General features: G+C 56.1%; 1 protein-coding gene across 1 annotated transcript in view; it reads right to left on the reverse strand.

The window, feature by feature from the left end:
* Positions 1-16,931, reverse strand: part of arrb1 (arrestin, beta 1) — a 192,760-nt gene that overhangs the window by 5,837 nt on the left and 169,992 nt on the right. Inside the window, exon 14 of the mRNA XM_070891352.1 lies at positions 3,664-3,687. Coding sequence (XP_070747453.1) covers positions 3,664-3,687 — 24 coding nt within the window. The remainder of the gene's footprint in view (positions 1-3,663; positions 3,688-16,931) is intronic.

Here is a 16,931-nt window from a genome sequence, read left to right on the forward strand (position 1 = left end):
ACACTAAAACATCCCAATAGTGGATAATCAAGGGGCTATAGGGAGGGAGCATTTCGAAGATCTCCTCAATCGAGACTCTGCCTTTGACTGGAGTGTTCTCGACTCCATCCCGCAGCATGCGACCTGCCACCAACTCAGTGAGACCCCAACACTGCATGAGATAGGAAAAGCCATAGGACAGCTTAAAAACAACAAGGCTGCGGGTGCGGATGGAATCCCTGCTGAGGCGCTAAGTATGGCGGAGAGGCACTGTTGGCGCGGATACACGATCTCATCTCTCTCATCTGGAGGGAGGAGAGCATGCCGGGAGATCTCAGAGATGCAGTGATTGTGACCATTTTTAAAAAGGGGACAAGTCCGACTGCGGCAACTTGAGGGGAATCTCCCTGCTATCAGCCACTGGGAAAGTTGTCACTAGAGTTCTCCTCAACCGTCTTCTTCCCGTGGCCGAGGAGCTCCTCCCGGAGTCGCAGTGCGGATATCATCCCCTACGGGGCACAACAGACATGATCTTTGCAGTGCGACAGCTGCAGGAAAAATGCAGGGAGCAGCACCAGCCCTTGTACATGGCCTTCTTCGACCTGACAAAGGCCTTTGACACTGTCAACCACAAGGGTCTATGGAGCGTCCTCCTCTGTTTCGGATGCCCCCAAAAGTTCGTCACCATCCTCCGCCTGCTCCCGACGACATACAGGCCACGATCCTTACCAACGGATCCACTACGGACCCAATCCACGTCTGGACCAGGGTCAAACAGGGCTGCGTCATCGCCCCAACCCTCCTCTCAATCTTCCTCGCTGCCATGCTCCACCTCACAGTCAACAAGCACCCCGCTGGAATGGAACTAAACTACAGAACCAGTGGGAACCTGTTCAACCTTTGCTGTCACCAGGCCAGGTCCAAGACCACCCCAAACTCTGTCGTCGAGCTACAGTACGCGGATGACCCCTGCGTCTGCGCACATTCAGAGACTGAACTCCAAGATATAGTCGACGTATTTACTGAGGTGTATGAAAGCATGGGCCTTACGCTAAACATCCGTAAGACAAAGGTCCTCCACCAGCCTGTCCTCGCCGCACAGCACAGCCCCCCAGTCATCAAGATCCACGGCGTGGCCCTGGACAACGTGGACCATTTCCCATACCTCGGGAGCCTCTTATCAACAAGGGCAGACATTAATGAGGATATTCAACAACACCTCCAGTGCACCAGTGCAGCCTTCGGCCGCCTGAGGAAAAGAGTGTTTGAAGACCAGGCCCTCAAATCTACCACCAAGTTCATGGTCTACAGGGCTGTAGTAATACCTGCCCTCCTGTATGGATCAGAGACATGGACCATGTACAGTAGATACCTCAAGTCGCTGGAGAAATATCCCATCAACGATTCCTCCTCAAGATCCTACAAATCCCCTGGGAGGACAGACGCACCAACGTTAGCGTCCTCGACCAGGCCAACATCCCCAGCATTGAAGCACTGACCACACTCGATCAGCTCCGCTGGGCAGGCCGCGTTGTTCGCATGCCAGACACGAGACTCCCAAAGCAAGCACTCTACTCGGAACTCCTTCACGGCAAAGAAGCCAAGGGTGGGCAGAGGAAACATTACAAGGACACCCTCAAAGCCTCCCTTATAAAGTGCAACATCCCCACCGACACCTGGGAGTCCCTGGCCAAAGACCGCCCTAAGTGGAGGAGTTGCATCCGGGAGGGCGCTGAGCACCTCGAGTCTCGTCGCCGAGAGCATGCAGAAAGCAAGCGCAGGCAGCGGAAGGAGCGTGCGGCAAACCAGTCCCACCCACCCTTTCCTTCAACCACTGTCTGTCCCACCTGTGACAGAGACTGTGGTTCTCGTATTGGACTGTTCAGGCATCTGAGAACTCACTTTTACAGTGGAAGCAAGTCTTCCTCGATTCCGAGGGACTGCCTATGATGATGAACTTAACACAATCACTATCACTAATGAAGTAGTACTCGGTAAAATAATGGGTTTAATGGCAGACAAGTCCCCTGGACCTGATGGCCTGCATCCCAGGGTCTTAAATGAGGTGGCTGCAGAGATAGTGGATGCATTAATTGTAATCTACCAAAATTCCCTGGATTCTGGGGAGGTCCCAACGGATTGGAAAACTGCAAATGTAACTCCCCTATTTAAAAAAGGAGGCAGACAGAAAGCAGGAAATTATAGACCAGTTAGCCTAACATGTGTCGTTGGGAAAATGCTGAAGTCTATTATTAAGGAAGCAGTAGCAGGACATTTGGAAAAGCATAATTCAATCAAGCAGAGTCAGCATGGTTTTATGAAAAGGAAATCATGTTTGATAAATTTGTTGGAGTTCTTTGAGGATGTAATGAGCAGGGTGGATAAGTGGGAACCAGTGGATGTGGTGTATTTGGATTTCCAGAAGGCATTCGATAAGGTGCCACACAAAAGGTTACTGTACAAGGTAAAAGTTCACGGGGTTGGGGGTAATTTATTACATGGATAGAGGATTAGCTAACTAACAGAAAACAGAGAGTCGGGATAAATGGGTCATTTTCCGGTTGGCAAACAGTGACTAGTGGGGTGCCGCAGGGATCAGTGCTGGGGCCTCAACTATTTAGAATCTATATTAATGACTTGGAAGAAGGGACCGAGTGTAACGTAGCCAAGTTTGCTGATGATACAAAGATGGGAGGAAAAGCAATGTGTGAGGAGGACACAACAAATCTGCAAAGGGATATAGACAGGCTAAGTGAGTGGGCAAAAATTTGGCAGACGGATTATAACATGGGAAAGTGTGAGGTTATCCACTTTGGCAGAAAAAAATCGAAGAGCAAGTTATTATTTAAATGGCGAAAGATTGCAAAGTGCCGCAGTACAGCGGGACCTGGGGGTACTTGTGCATGAAACACAAAAGGTTAGTATGCAAGTACAGCAAGTGATCAGGAAGGCCAATGGTATCTTGGCCTTCATTGCAAAGGGGATGGAGTATAAAAGCAGGGAAGTCTTGCTACAGTTATACAGGGTATTGGTGAGGCCACACCTGGAATACTGCGTGCAGTTTTGGTTTCCATTTATAAGAAAGGATATACTTGCTTTGGAGACAGTTCAGAGAAGGTTCACTAAGTTGATTCCGGAGATGAGGGGGTTGACTTATGAGTAAAAGTTGAGCAGTTTGGGCCTCTACTCATTGGAATTCAGAAAAATGAGAGGTGATCTTATCGAAACGTATAAGATTATGAGGGGGCTCGACAAGGTGGATGCAGAGAGGATGTTTCCACTGATGGGGGAGACTAGAACTAGAGGGCTATTCTTAGAATAAGGGGCCGCCCATTTAAAACTGAGATGAGGAGAAATTTCTTCTCTCAGAGGGTTGTAAATCTGTGGAATTTGCCGCCTCAGAGAGCTGTGGAGGCTGGGACATTGAATAGATTTAAGACAGTTTCTTAACTGATAAGAGGTTATGGGGAGCGGGCGGGGAAGTGGACCTGAGTCCATGATCAGATCAGCCATGATCGTATTAAATGGCGGAGCAGGCTCGAGGGGCCGTATGGCCTACTCCTGCTCCTATTTCTTATGGTCTTCTGTTCTTATATTTTTATTAACAAGCAATGGCCGACGCAAGAGGAGATGGAATGTCTAAGGGACGACGAGGCTGTGAATGTCAAAAGCTGCACCATTTACCTTGTAGCGAGATCTCCCAAAATGCTGGCGTGAAAATAAAGAGCAAGAGAGAGAGAGAGATTGGATAAACATACCAGCAGCTTGGTTAATGAAGAAAACACATCCAAAAACATTCAAGCATTGTTGTCCTATTAACTCAGGCTAACTACCATATCAGCTGTAGCTCAGGGGGCAGCACTCTCACCTCTGAGTCAGAAGGTCGTGGGTTCAAACCAGCATCCAGGCCGATATTCCCAGTGCAGTACTGAGGGAGCGTTGCACTGTCAGAGGGGCAGTACTGAGGGAGCGACGCACTGTCGGAGGGACAGTACTGAGGGAGCGCCGCACTGTCGGAGGGGCAGTACTGAGGGAGCGCCGCACTGTCGGAGGGGCAGTACTGAGGGAGCGCCGCACTGTCGGAGGGGCAGTACTGAGGGAGTGCCGCATTGTCGGAGGGGCAGTACTGAGGGAGCGCAGCACTGTCGGAGGGGCAGTACTGAGGGAGTGCCGCACTGTCGGAGGGGCAGTACTGAGGGAGCGCCGCACTTTCGGAGGGGCAGTACTGAGGGAGCGCCGCACTGTCGGAGGTGCCGTCTTTCAGGTGTAATAGATCCCACTGTCACCGGGTCAGGTCTCCCCTGTGTCCTGTGCCAATAGTTATCCCTAACTCTCTGGGTTATAAACCATCAGTGATGGGACAGCGGTACTGTGTGGTCAGTGATGGGACGGGGGAAATGTGTGGTCAGTGATGGGACGGGGGAACCTTGTGGTCAGTGAAGGGACGGAGGAAATGTGTGGTCAGTGATGGGACGGGGGAACTGTGTGGTCAGTGATGGGACGGGGGAACTGTGTGGTCAGTGATGGGACGGGGGAACTGTGTGGTCAGTGATGGGACGGGGGAACTGTGTGGTCAGTGATGGGAGGGGGGAACTGTGTGGTCAGTGTGGGGACGGGGGAACTCTGTGGTCAGTGATGGGACAGGGGTACTGTGTGGTCAGTGATGGGACAGGGGAACTCTGTGGTCAGGGATGGGACAGGGGTACTGTGTGGTCAGTGATGGGACAGGGATACTGTGTGGTCAGTGATGGGACGGGGGAACTCTGTGATCAGTGATGGGACAGGGGTATTGTGTGGTCAGTGATGGGACGGGGGAACTCTGTGGTCAGTGATGGGACAGGGGTACTGTGTGGTCAGTGATGGGACAGGGGAACTCTGTGGTCAGTGATGGGACAGGGGTACTGTGTGGTCAGTGATGGGACAGGGGAACTCTGTGGTCAGTGATGGGACAGGGGAACTCTGTGGTCAGTGATGGGACAGGGGAACTGTGTGGTCAGTGATGGGACGGGGGAACTGTGTGGTCAGTGATGGGACGGAGGCACTCTGTGGTCAGTGATGGGACGAGGGAACTGTGTGGTTAGTGATGGGACGGGTGAACTCTGTGGTCAGTGATGGGACAGGGGTACTGTGTGGTCAGTGATGGGACGAGGGAACTGTGTGGTCAGTGATGGGACGGGGGAACTCTGTGGTCAGTGATGGGACAGGGGTACTGTGTGGTCAGTGATGGGACGGGGAACTGTGTGGTCAGTGATGGGACAGGGGAACTGTGTGGTCAGTGATGGGACGAGGGAACTGTGTGGTCAGTGATGGGACGGGGGAACTCTGTGGTCAGTGATGGGACAGGGGTACTGTGTGGTCAGTGATGGGACGGAGGAACTGTGTGGTCAGTGATGGGACGGGGGAACTGTGTGGTCAGTGATGGGACGGGCGAACTGTGTGGTCAGTGATGGGACGGAGGAACTGTGTGGTCAGTGATGGGACGGGGGAACTGTGTGGTCAGTGATGGGACGGGGGAACTGTGTGGTCAGTGACGGGACGAGGGAACTGTGTGGTCAGTGATGGGACGGGGGAACTCTGTGGTCAGTGATGGGACAGGGGTACTGTGTGGTCAGTGATGGGACAGGGGAACTCTGTGGTCAGTGATGGGACGAGGGAAATGTGTGGTCAGTGATGGGACGGGGGAACTCTGTTGTCAGTGATGGGACAGGGGTACTGTGTGGTCAGTGATGGGACAGGGGTACTGTGTGGTCAGTGATGGGACAGGGGAACTGTGTGGTCAGTGATGGGACGGAGGAACTGTGTGGTCAGTGATGGGATGGGGGAACTGTGTGGTCAGTGATGGGATGGGCGAACTGTGTGGTCAGTGATGGGATGGAGGAACTGTGTGGTCAGTGATGGGACGGGGGAACTGTGTGGTCAGTGATGGGACGAGGGAACTGTGTGGTCAGTGATGGGACGGGGGAACTCTGTGGTCAGTGATGGGACAGGGGTACTGTGTGGTCAGTGATGGGACAGGGGAACTCTGTGGTCAGTGATGGGACAGGGATACTGTGTGGTCAGTGATGGGACAGGGGTACTGTGTGGTCAGTGATGGGACGGGGGAACTCTGTGGTCAGTGATGGGACAGGGGTACTGTGTGGTCAGTGATGGGAGAGGGGAACTCTGTGGTCAGTGATGGGACAGGGGTACTGTGTGGTCAGTGATGGGACGGGGGAACTCTGTGGTCAGTGATGGGACAGGGGAACTGTGTGGTCAGTGATGGGACAGGGGAAACTGTGTGGTCAGTGATGGGACGAGAGAACTGTGTGGTCAGTGATGGGACGGTGGAACTCTGTGGTCAGTGATGGGACAGGGGTACTGTGTGGTCAGTGATGGGACGGGGGAACTCTGTGGTCAGTGATGGGACAGGGGTACTGTGTGGTCAGTGATGGGACAGAGGAACTCTGTGGTCAGTGATGGGACAGGGGTAATGTGTGGTCACTGATGTGACGGGGGAAATGTGTAGTCAGTGATGGGACAGGGGTACTGTGTGGTCAGTGATGGGACAGGGGAACTCTGTGGTCAGTGATGGGACAGGGGTACTCTGTGGTCAGTGATGGGACGGGGGAACTCTGTGGTCAGTGATGGGACAGGGGTACTGTGTGGTCAGTGATGGGACAGGGGAACTCTGTGGTCAGTGATGGGACAGGGGTACTGTGTGGTCAGTGATGGGACGGGGGAACTCTGTGGTCAGTGATGGGACGGAGGCACTCTGTGGTCAGTGATGGGACAGGGGTACTGTGTGGTCAGTGATGGGACGGGGAACTGTGTGGTCAGTGATGGGACGGGGGAACTGTGTGGTCAGTGATGGGACGGGGGAACTGTGTGGTCAGTGATGAGACGAGGGAACTGTGTGGTCAGTGATGGGACGGGGGAACTCTGTGGTCAGTGATGGGACAGGGGTACTGTGTGGTCAGTGATGGGACAGGGGAACTCTGTGGTCAGTGATGGGACAGGGATACTGTGTGGTCAGTGATGGGACAGGGGTACTGTGTGGTCAGTGATGGGACGGGGGAACTGTGTGGTCAGTGATGGGACGGGGGAACTGTGTGGTCAGTGATGGGACGAGGGAACTGTGTGGTCAGTGATGGGACGGGGGAACTCTGTGGTCAGTGATGGGACAGGGGTACTGTGTGGTCAGTGATGGGACAGGGGAACTCTGTGGTCAGTGATGGGACAGGGGTACTGTGTGGTCAGTGATGGGACGTAGGAACTGTGTGGTCAGTGATGGGATGGGGGAACTGTGTGGTCAGTGATGGGACGGGCGAACTGTGTGGTCAGTGATGGGACGGGGGATCTCTGTGGTCAGTGATGGGACAGGGGTACTGTGTGGTCAGTGATGGGACGGAGGAACTGTGTGGTCAGTGATGGAACGGGGGAACTGTGTGGTCAGTGATGGGACGGGCGAACTGTGTGGTCAGTGATGGGACGGAGGAACTGTGTGGTCAGTGATGGGACGGGGAACTGTGTGGTCAGTGATGGGACGGGGGAACTGTGTGGTCAGTGATGAGACGAGGGAACTGTGTGGTCAGTGATGGGACGGGGGAACTCTGTGGTCAGTGATGGGACAGGGGTACTGTGTGGTCAGTGATGGGACAGGGGAACTCTGTGGTCAGTGATGGGACAGGGGTACTGTGTGGTCAGTGATGGGACAGGGGAACTCTGTGGTCAGTGATGGGACGAGGGAAATGTGTGGTCAGTGATGGGACGGGGGAACTCTGTTGTCAGTGATGGGACAGGGGTACTGTGTGGTCAGTGATGGGACAGGGGAAATCTGTGGTCAGTGATGGGACAGGGGTACTGTGTGGTCAGTGATGGGACGGGGGAACTGTGTGGTCAGTGATGGGACGGGGGAACTGTGTGGTCAGTGATGGGACGAGGGAACTGTGTGGTCAGTGATGGGACGGGGGAACTCTGTGGTCAGTGATGGGACAGGGGTACTGTGTGGTCAGTGATGGGACGTAGGAACTGTGTGGTCAGTGATGGGATGGGGGAACTGTGTGGTCAGTGATGGGACGGGCGAACTGTGTGGTCAGTGATGGGACGGAGGAACTGTGTGGTCAGTGATTGGACGGGGGAACTGTGTGGTCAGTGATGGGACGAGGGAACTGTGTGGTCAGTGATGGGACAGGGGTACTGTGTGGTCAGTGATGGGACAGGGGAACTCTGTGGTCAGTGATGGGACAGGGGTACTGTGTGGTCAGTGATGGGACGGGGGAACTCTGTGGTCAGTGATTGGACAGGGGAACTGTGTGGTCAGTGATGGGACGGGGGAAACTGTTTGGTCAGTGATGGGACGAGGGAACTGTGTGGTCAGTGATGGGACGGGGGAACTCTGTGGTCAATGATGGGACAGGGGTACTGTGTGGTCAGTGATGGGACGGGGGAACTCTGTGGTCAGTGATGGGACAGGGGTACTGTGTGGTCAGTGATGGGACAGGGGAACTCTGTGGTCAGTGATGGGACAGGGGTACTGTGTGATCAGTGATGGGACGGGGGAACTCTGTGGTCAGTGATGTGACAGGGGTACTGTGTGGTCAGTGATGGGATGGGGGAACTGTGTGGTCAGTGATGGGACGGAGGAACTGTGTGGTCAGTGATGGGACGGGGGAACTGTGTGGTCAGTGATGGGAGGGGGAACTGTGTGGTCAGTGATGGGACGGAGGCACTCTGTGGTCAGTGATGGGACGAGAGGAACGGTGTGGTCAGTGATGGGACAAGAGGAACGGTGTGGTCAGTGATGGGACGGGGGAACTGTGTGGTCAGTGATGGGACAGAGGAACTGTGTGGTCAGTGATGGAACGGGGGAACTGTGTGGTCAGTGATGGGACGGGGGAACTCTGTGGTCAGTGATGGAACGGGGGAACTGTGTCGTCAGTGATGGGACGGGGGAACTGTGTGGTCAGTGATGGGACGAGGGAACTGTGTGGTCAGTGATGGGACGGGGGAACTGTGTGGTCAGTGATGGGACGGAGGCACTCTGTGGTCAGTGATGGGACGAGAGGAACGGTGTGGTCAGTGATGGGGCGGGGGAAACTGTGTGGTCAGTGATGGGACGAGGGAACTGTGTGGTCAGTGATGGGATGGGGGAACTCTGTGGTCAGTGATGGGACAGGGGTACTGTGTGGTCAGTGATGGGACGTAGGAACTGTGTGGTCAGTGATGGGATGGGGGAACTGTGTGGTCAGTGATGGGACAGAGGAACTCTGTGGTCAGTGATGGGACAGGGGTACTGTGTGGTCAGTGATGGGACAGGGGTACTGTGTGGTCAGTGATGGGACGGGGGAACTCTGTGGTCAGTGATGTGACAGGGGTACTGTGTGGTCAGTGATGGGATGGGGGAACTGTGTGGTCAGTGATGGGATGGAGGAACTGTGTGGTCAGTGATGGGACGGGGGAACTCTGTGGTCAGTGATGGGACAGGGGTACTGTGTGGTCAGTGATGGGACGGAGGCACTCTGTGGTCAGTGATGGGACAGGGGTACTGTGTGGTCAGTGATGGGACGGGGAACTGTGTGGTCAGTGATGGGACGGGGGAACTGTGTGGTCAGTGATGGGACGAGGGAACTGTGTGGTCAGTGATGGGACGGGGGAACTCTGTGGTCAGTGATGGGACAGGGGTACTGTGTGGTCAGTGATGGGACGGAGGAACTGTGTGGTCAGTGATGGGACGGGGGAACTGTGTGGTCAGTGATGGGACGGGCGAACTGTGTGGTCAGTGATGGGACGGAGGAACTGTGTGGTCGGTGATGGAACGGGGGAACTGTGTGGTCAGTGATGGGACGGGGGAACTGTGTGGTCAGTGATGGGACGAGGGAACTGTGTGGTCAGTGATGGGACGAGGGAACTGTGTGGTCAGTGATGGGACGGGGGAACTCTGTGGTCAGTGATGGGACAGGGGTACTGTGTGGTCAGTGATGGGACGGGGGAACTGTGTGGTCAGTGATGGGACAGGGGAACTGTGTGGTCAGTGATGGGACGAGGGAACTGTGTGGTCAGTGATGGGACGGGGGAACTCTGTGGTCAGTGATGGGACAGGGGAACTCTGTGGTCAGTGATGGGACAGGGGTACTGTGTGGTCAGTGATGGGACAGGGGAACTCTGTGGTCAGTGATGGGACGAGGGAAATGTGTGGTCAGTGATGGGACGGAGGCACTCTGTGGTCAGTGATGGGACGAGAGGAACGGTGTGGTCAGTGATGGGACAAGAGGAACGGTGTGGTCAGTGATGGGACGGGGGAACTGTGTGGTCAGTGATGGGACAGAGGAACTGTGTGGTCAGTGATGGGACGGGGGAACTGTGTGGTCAGTGATGGGACGGGGGATCTCTGTGGTCAGTGATGGGACGGGGGAACTGTGTCGTCAGTGATGGGACGGGGGAACTGTGTGGTCAGTGATGGGACGGGGAACTGTGTGGTCAGTGATGGGACGGGGGAACTGTGTGGTCAGTGATGGGACGGGGGAACTGTGTGGTCAGTGATGAGACGAGGGAACTGTGTGGTCAGTGATGGGACGGGGGAACTCTGTGGTCAGTGATGGGACAGGGGTACTGTGTGGTCAGTGATGGGACAGGGGAACTCTGTGGTCAGTGATGGGACAGGGATACTGTGTGGTCAGTGATGGGACAGGGGTACTGTGTGGTCAGTGATGGGATGGGGGAACTGTGTGGTCAGTGATGGGACAGGGGAACTGTGTGGTCAGTGATGGGACGAGGGAACTGTGTGGTCAGTGATGGGACGGGGGAACTCTGTGGTCAGTGATGGGACAGGGGTACTGTGTGGTCAGTGATGGGACAGGGGAACTCTGTGGTCAGTGATGGGACAGGGGTACTGTGTGGTCAGTGATGGGACGTAGGAACTGTGTGGTCAGTGATGGGATGGGGGAACTGTGTGGTCAGTGATGGGACGGGCGAACTGTGTAGTCAGTGATGGGACGGGGGATCTCTGTGGTCAGTGATGGGACAGGGGTACTGTGTGGTCAGTGATGGGACGGAGGAACTGTGTGGTCAGTGATGGAACGGGGGAACTGTGTGGTCAGTGATGGGACGGGCGAACTGTGTGGTCAGTGATGGGACGGAGGAACTGTGTGGTCAGTGATGGGACGGGGAACTGTGTGGTCAGTGATGGGACGGGGGAACTGTGTGGTCAGTGATGAGACGAGGGAACTGTGTGGTCAGTGATGGGACGGGGGAACTCTGTGGTCAGTGATGGGACAGGGGTACTGTGTGGTCAGTGATGGGACAGGGGAACTCTGTGGTCAGTGATGGGACAGGGGTACTGTGTGGTCAGTGATGGGACAGGGGAACTCTGTGGTCAGTGATGGGACGAGGGAAATGTGTGGTCAGTGATGGGACGGGGGAACTCTGTTGTCAGTGATGGGACAGGGGTACTGTGTGGTCAGTGATGGGACAGGGGAAATCTGTGGTCAGTGATGGGACAGGAGTACTGTGTGGTCAGTGATGGGACGGGGGAACTGTGTGGTCAGTGATGGGACGGGGGAACTGTGTGGTCAGTGATGGGACGAGGGAACTGTGTGGTCAGTGATGGGACGGGGGAACTCTGTGGTCAGTGATGGGACAGGGGTACTGTATGGTCAGTGATGGGACGTAGGAACTGTGTGGTCAGTGATGGGATGGGGGAACTGTGTGGTCAGTGATGGGACGGGCGAACTGTGTGGTCAGTGATGGGACGGAGGAACTGTGTGGTCAGTGATTGGACGGGGGAACTGTGTGGTCAGTGATGGGACGAGGGAACTGTGTGGTCAGTGATGGGACAGGGGTACTGTGTGGTCAGTGATGGGACAGGGGAACTCTGTGGTCAGTGATGGGACAGGGGTACTGTGTGGTCAGTGATGGGACGGGGGAACTCTGTGGTCAGTGATTGGACAGGGGAACTGTGTGGTCAGTGATGGGACGGGGGAAACTGTTTGGTCAGTGATGGGACGAGGGAACTGTGTGGTCAGTGATGGGACGGGGGAACTCTGTGGTCAGTGATGGGACAGGGGTACTGTGTGGTCAGTGATGGGACAGGGGAACTCTGTGGTCAGTGATGGGACAGGGGTACTGTGTGATCAGTGATGGGACGGGGGAACTCTGTGGTCAGTGATGTGACAGGGGTACTGTGTGGTCAGCGATGGGATGGGGGAACTGTGTGGTCAGTGATGGGACGGAGGAACTGTGTGGTCAGTGATGGGACGGGGGAACTGTGTGGTCAGTGATGGGAGGGGGAACTGTGTGGTCAGTGATGGGACGGAGGCACTCTGTGGTCAGTGATGGGACGAGAGGAACGGTGTGGTCAGTGATGGGACAAGAGGAACGGTGTGGTCAGTGATGGGACGGGGGAACTGTGTGGTCAGTGATCGGACAGAGGAACTGTGTGGTCAGTGATGGAACGGGGGAACTGTGTGGTCAGTGATGGGACGGGGGAACTGTGTGGTCAGTGATGGGACGAGGGAACTGTGTGGTCAGTGATGGGACGGGGGAACTCTGTGGTCAGTGATGGGACAGGGGTACTGTGTGGTCAGTGATGGGACAGGGGAACTCTGTGGTCAGTGATGGGACAGGGGTACTGTGTGATCAGTGATGGGACGGGGGAACTCTGTGGTCAGTGATGTGACAGGGGTACTGTGTGGTCAGTGATGGGATGGGGGAACTGTGTGGTCAGTGATGGGACGGAGGAACTGTGTGGTCAGTGATGGGACGGGGGAACTGTGTGGTCAGTGATGGGAGGGGGAACTGTGTGGTCAGTGATGGGACGGAGGCACTCTGTGGTCAGTGATGGGACGAGAGGAACGGTGTGGTCAGTGATGGGACAAGAGGAACGGTGTGGTCAGTGATGGGACGGGGGAACTGTGTGGTCAGTGATGGGACAGAGGAACTGTGTGGTCAGTGATGGAACGGGGGAACTGTGTGGTCAGTGATGGGACGGGGGAACTCTGTGGTCAGTGATGGAACGGGGGAACTGTGTCGTCAGTGATGGGACGGGGGAACTGTGTGGTCAGTGATGGGACGAGGGAACTGTGTGGTCAGTGATGGGACGGGGGAACTGTGTGGTCAGTGATGGGACGGAGGCACTCTGTGGTCAGTGATGGGACGAGAGGAACGGTGTGGTCAGTGATGGGGCGGGGGAAACTGTGTGGTCAGTGATGGGACGAGGGAACTGTGTGGTCAGTGATGGGATGGGGGAACTCTGTGGTCAGTGATGGGACAGGGGTACTGTGTGGTCAGTGATGGGACGTAGGAACTGTGTGGTCAGTGATGGGATGGGGGAACTGTGTGGTCAGTGATGGGACAGAGGAACTCTGTGGTCAGTGATGGGACAGGGGTACTGTGTGGTCAGTGATGGGACAGGGGTACTGTGTGGTCAGTGATGGGACGGGGGAACTCTGTGGTCAGTGATGTGACAGGGGTACTGTGTGGTCAGTGATGGGATGGGGGAACTGTGTGGTCCGTGATGGGATGGAGGAACTGTGTGGTCAGTGATGGGACGGGGGAACTCTGTGGTCAGTGATGGGACAGGGGTACTGTGTGGTCAGTGATGGGACGGAGGCACTCTGTGGTCAGTGATGGGACAGGGGTACTGTGTGGTCAGTGATGGGACGGGGAACTGTGTGGTCAGTGATGGGACGGGGGAACTGTGTGGTCAGTGATGGGACGAGGGAACTGTGTGGTCAGTGATGGGACGGGGGAACTCTGTGGTCAGTGATGGGACAGGGGTACTGTGTGGTCAGTGATGGGACGGAGGAACTGTGTGGTCAGTGATGGGACGGGGGAACTGTGTGGTCAGTGATGGGACGGGCGAACTGTGTGGTCAGTGATGGGACGGAGGAACTGTGTGGTCGGTGATGGAACGGGGGAACTGTGTGGTCAGTGATGGGACGGGGGAACTGTGTGGTCAGTGATGGGACGAGGGAACTGTGTGGTCAGTGATGGGACGAGGGAACTGTGTGGTCAGTGATGGGACGGGGGAACTCTGTGGTCAGTGATGGGACAGGGGTACTGTGTGGTCAGTGATGGGACGGGGGAACTGTGTGGTCAGTGATGGGACAGGGGAACTGTGTGGTCAGTGATGGGACGAGGGAACTGTGTGGTCAGTGATGGGACGGGGGAACTCTGTGGTCAGTGATGGGACAGGGGAACTCTGTGGTCAGTGATGGGACAGGGGTACTGTGTGGTCAGTGATGGGACAGGGGAACTCTGTGGTCAGTGATGGGACGAGGGAAATGTGTGGTCAGTGATGGGACGGAGGCACTCTGTGGTCAGTGATGGGACGAGAGGAACGGTGTGGTCAGTGATGGGACAAGAGGAACGGTGTGGTCAGTGATGGGACGGGGGAACTGTGTGGTCAGTGATGGGACAGAGGAACTGTGTGGTCAGTGATGGGACGGGGGAACTGTGTGGTCAGTGATGGGACGGGGGATCTCTGTGGTCAGTGATGGGACGGGGGAACTGTGTCGTCAGTGATGGGACGGGGGAACTGTGTGGTCAGTGATGGGACGAGGGAACTGTGTGGTCAGTGATGGGACGGGGGAACTGTGTGGTCAGTGATGGGACGGAGGCACTCTGTGGTCAGTGATGGGACGAGAGGAACGGTGTGGTCAGTGATGGGGCGGGGGAAACTGTGTGGTCAGTGATGGGACGAGGGAACTGTGTGGTCAGTGATGGGACGGGGGAACTCTGTGGTCAGTGATGGGACAGGGGTACTGTGTGGTCAGTGATGGGACAGAGGAACTCTGTGGTCAGTGATGGGACAGGGGTACTGTGTGGTCAGTGATGGGACAGGGGAACTCTGTGGTCAGTGATGGGACGAGGGAAATGTGTGGTCAGTGATGGGACGGAGGCACTCTGTGGTCAGTGATGGGACAGGGGAACTCTGTGGTCAGTGATGGGACAGGGGTACTGTGTGGTCAGTGATGGGACAGAGGAACTGTGTGGTCAGTGATGGGACGGGGCAACTGTGTGGTCAGTGATGGGACGGGGGAACTGTGTGGTCAGTGATGGGACGAGGGAACTGTGTGGTCAGTGATGGGACGGGGGAACTCTGTGGTCAGTGATGGGACAGGGGAACTCTGTGGTCAGTGATGGGACAGGGGTACTGTGTGGTCAGTGATGGGACAGGGGTACTGTGTGGTCAGTGATGGGACGGGGGAACTCTGTGGTCAGTGATGGGACAGGGGTACTGTGTGGTCAGTGATGGGACAGGGGAACTCTGTGGTCAGTGATGGGACAGGGGTACTGTGTGGTCAGTGATGGGACAGGGGAACTCTGTGGTCAGTGATGGGACAGGGGTACTGTGTGGTCAGTGATGGGACGGGGGAACTCTGTGGTCAGTGATGGGACAGGGGTACTGTGTGGTCAGTGATGGGACGGGGGAACTGTGTGGTCAGTGATGGGACGGGCGAACTGTGTGGTCAGTGATGGGACGCAGGAACTGTGTGGTCAGTGATGGGAGGGGGGAACTGTGTGGTCAGTGATGGGACGGGCGAACTGTGTGGTCAGTGATGGGACGGAGGAACTGTGTGGTCAGTGATGGGACGGGGGAACTGTGTGGTCAGTGATGGGACGGGGGAACTGTGTGGTCAGTGATGGGACGAGGGAACTGTGTGGTCAGTGATGGGACGGGGGAACTCTGTGGTCAGTGATGGGACAGGGGAACTCTGTGGTCAGTGATGGGACAGGGGTACTGTGTGGTCAGTGATGGGACAGGGGTACTGTGTGGTCAGTGATGGGAAGGGGGAACTCTGTGGTCAGTGATGGGACAGGGGAACTCTGTGGTCAGTGATGGGACGAGGGAAATGTGTGGTCAGTGATGGGACGGAGGCACTCTGTGGTCAGTGATGGGACGAGAGGAACGGTGTGGTCAGTGATGGGACAAGAGGAACGGTGTGGTCAGTGATGGGACGGGGGAACTGTGTGGTCAGTGATGGGACAGAGGAACTGTGTGGTCAGTGATGGGACGGGGGAACTGTGTGGTCAGTGATGGGACGGGGAACTCTGTGGTCAGTGATGGGACGGGGGAACTGTGTCGTCAGTGATGGGACGGGGGAACTGTGTGGTCAGTGATGGGACGAGGGAACTGTGTGGTCAGTGATGGGACGGGGGAACTGTGTGGTCAGTGATGGGACGGAGGCACTCTGTGGTCAGTGATGGGACGAGAGGAACGGTGTGGTCAGTGATGGGGCGGGGGAAACTGTGTGGTCAGTGATGGGACGAGGGAACTGTGTGGTCAGTGATGGGATGGGGGAACTCTGTGGTCAGTGATGGGACAGGGGTACTGTGTGGTCAGTGATGGGACGGGGGAACTCTGTGGTCAGTGATGGGACAGGGGTACTGTGTGGTCAGTGATGGGACAGAGGAACTCTGTGGTCAGTGATGGGACAGGGGTACTGTGTGGTCAGTGATGGGACAGGGGTACTGTGTGGTCAGTGATGGGACGAGGGAACTGTGTGGTCAGTGATGGGACGCAGGAACTGTGTGGTCAGTGATGGGAGGGGGGAACTGTGTGGTCAGTGATGGGACGGGCGAACTGTGTGGTCAGTGATGGGACGGAGGAACTGTGTGGTCAGTGATGGGACGGGGGAACTGTGTGGTCAGTGATGGGACGGGCGAACTGTGTGGTCAGTGATGGGACGGAGGAACTGTGGTCAGTGATGGGACGGGGGAACTGTGTGGTCAGTGATGGGACGGGGGAACTGTGTGGTCAGTGATGGGACGAGGGAACTGTGTGGTCAGTGATGGGACGGGGGAACTCTGTGGTCAGTGATGGGACAGGGGAACTCTGTGGTCAGTGATGGGACAGGGGTACTGTGTGGTCAGTGATGGGACAGGGGTACTGTGTGGTCAGTGATGGGACGGGGGAACTCTGTGGTCAGTGATGGGACAGGGGTACTGTGTGGTCAGTGATGGGACAGGGGAAC

Source organism: Pristiophorus japonicus, chromosome 10 (assembly GCF_044704955.1).
Source record: "Pristiophorus japonicus isolate sPriJap1 chromosome 10, sPriJap1.hap1, whole genome shotgun sequence".
NCBI lineage: Eukaryota > Metazoa > Chordata > Chondrichthyes > Pristiophoridae > Pristiophorus > Pristiophorus japonicus.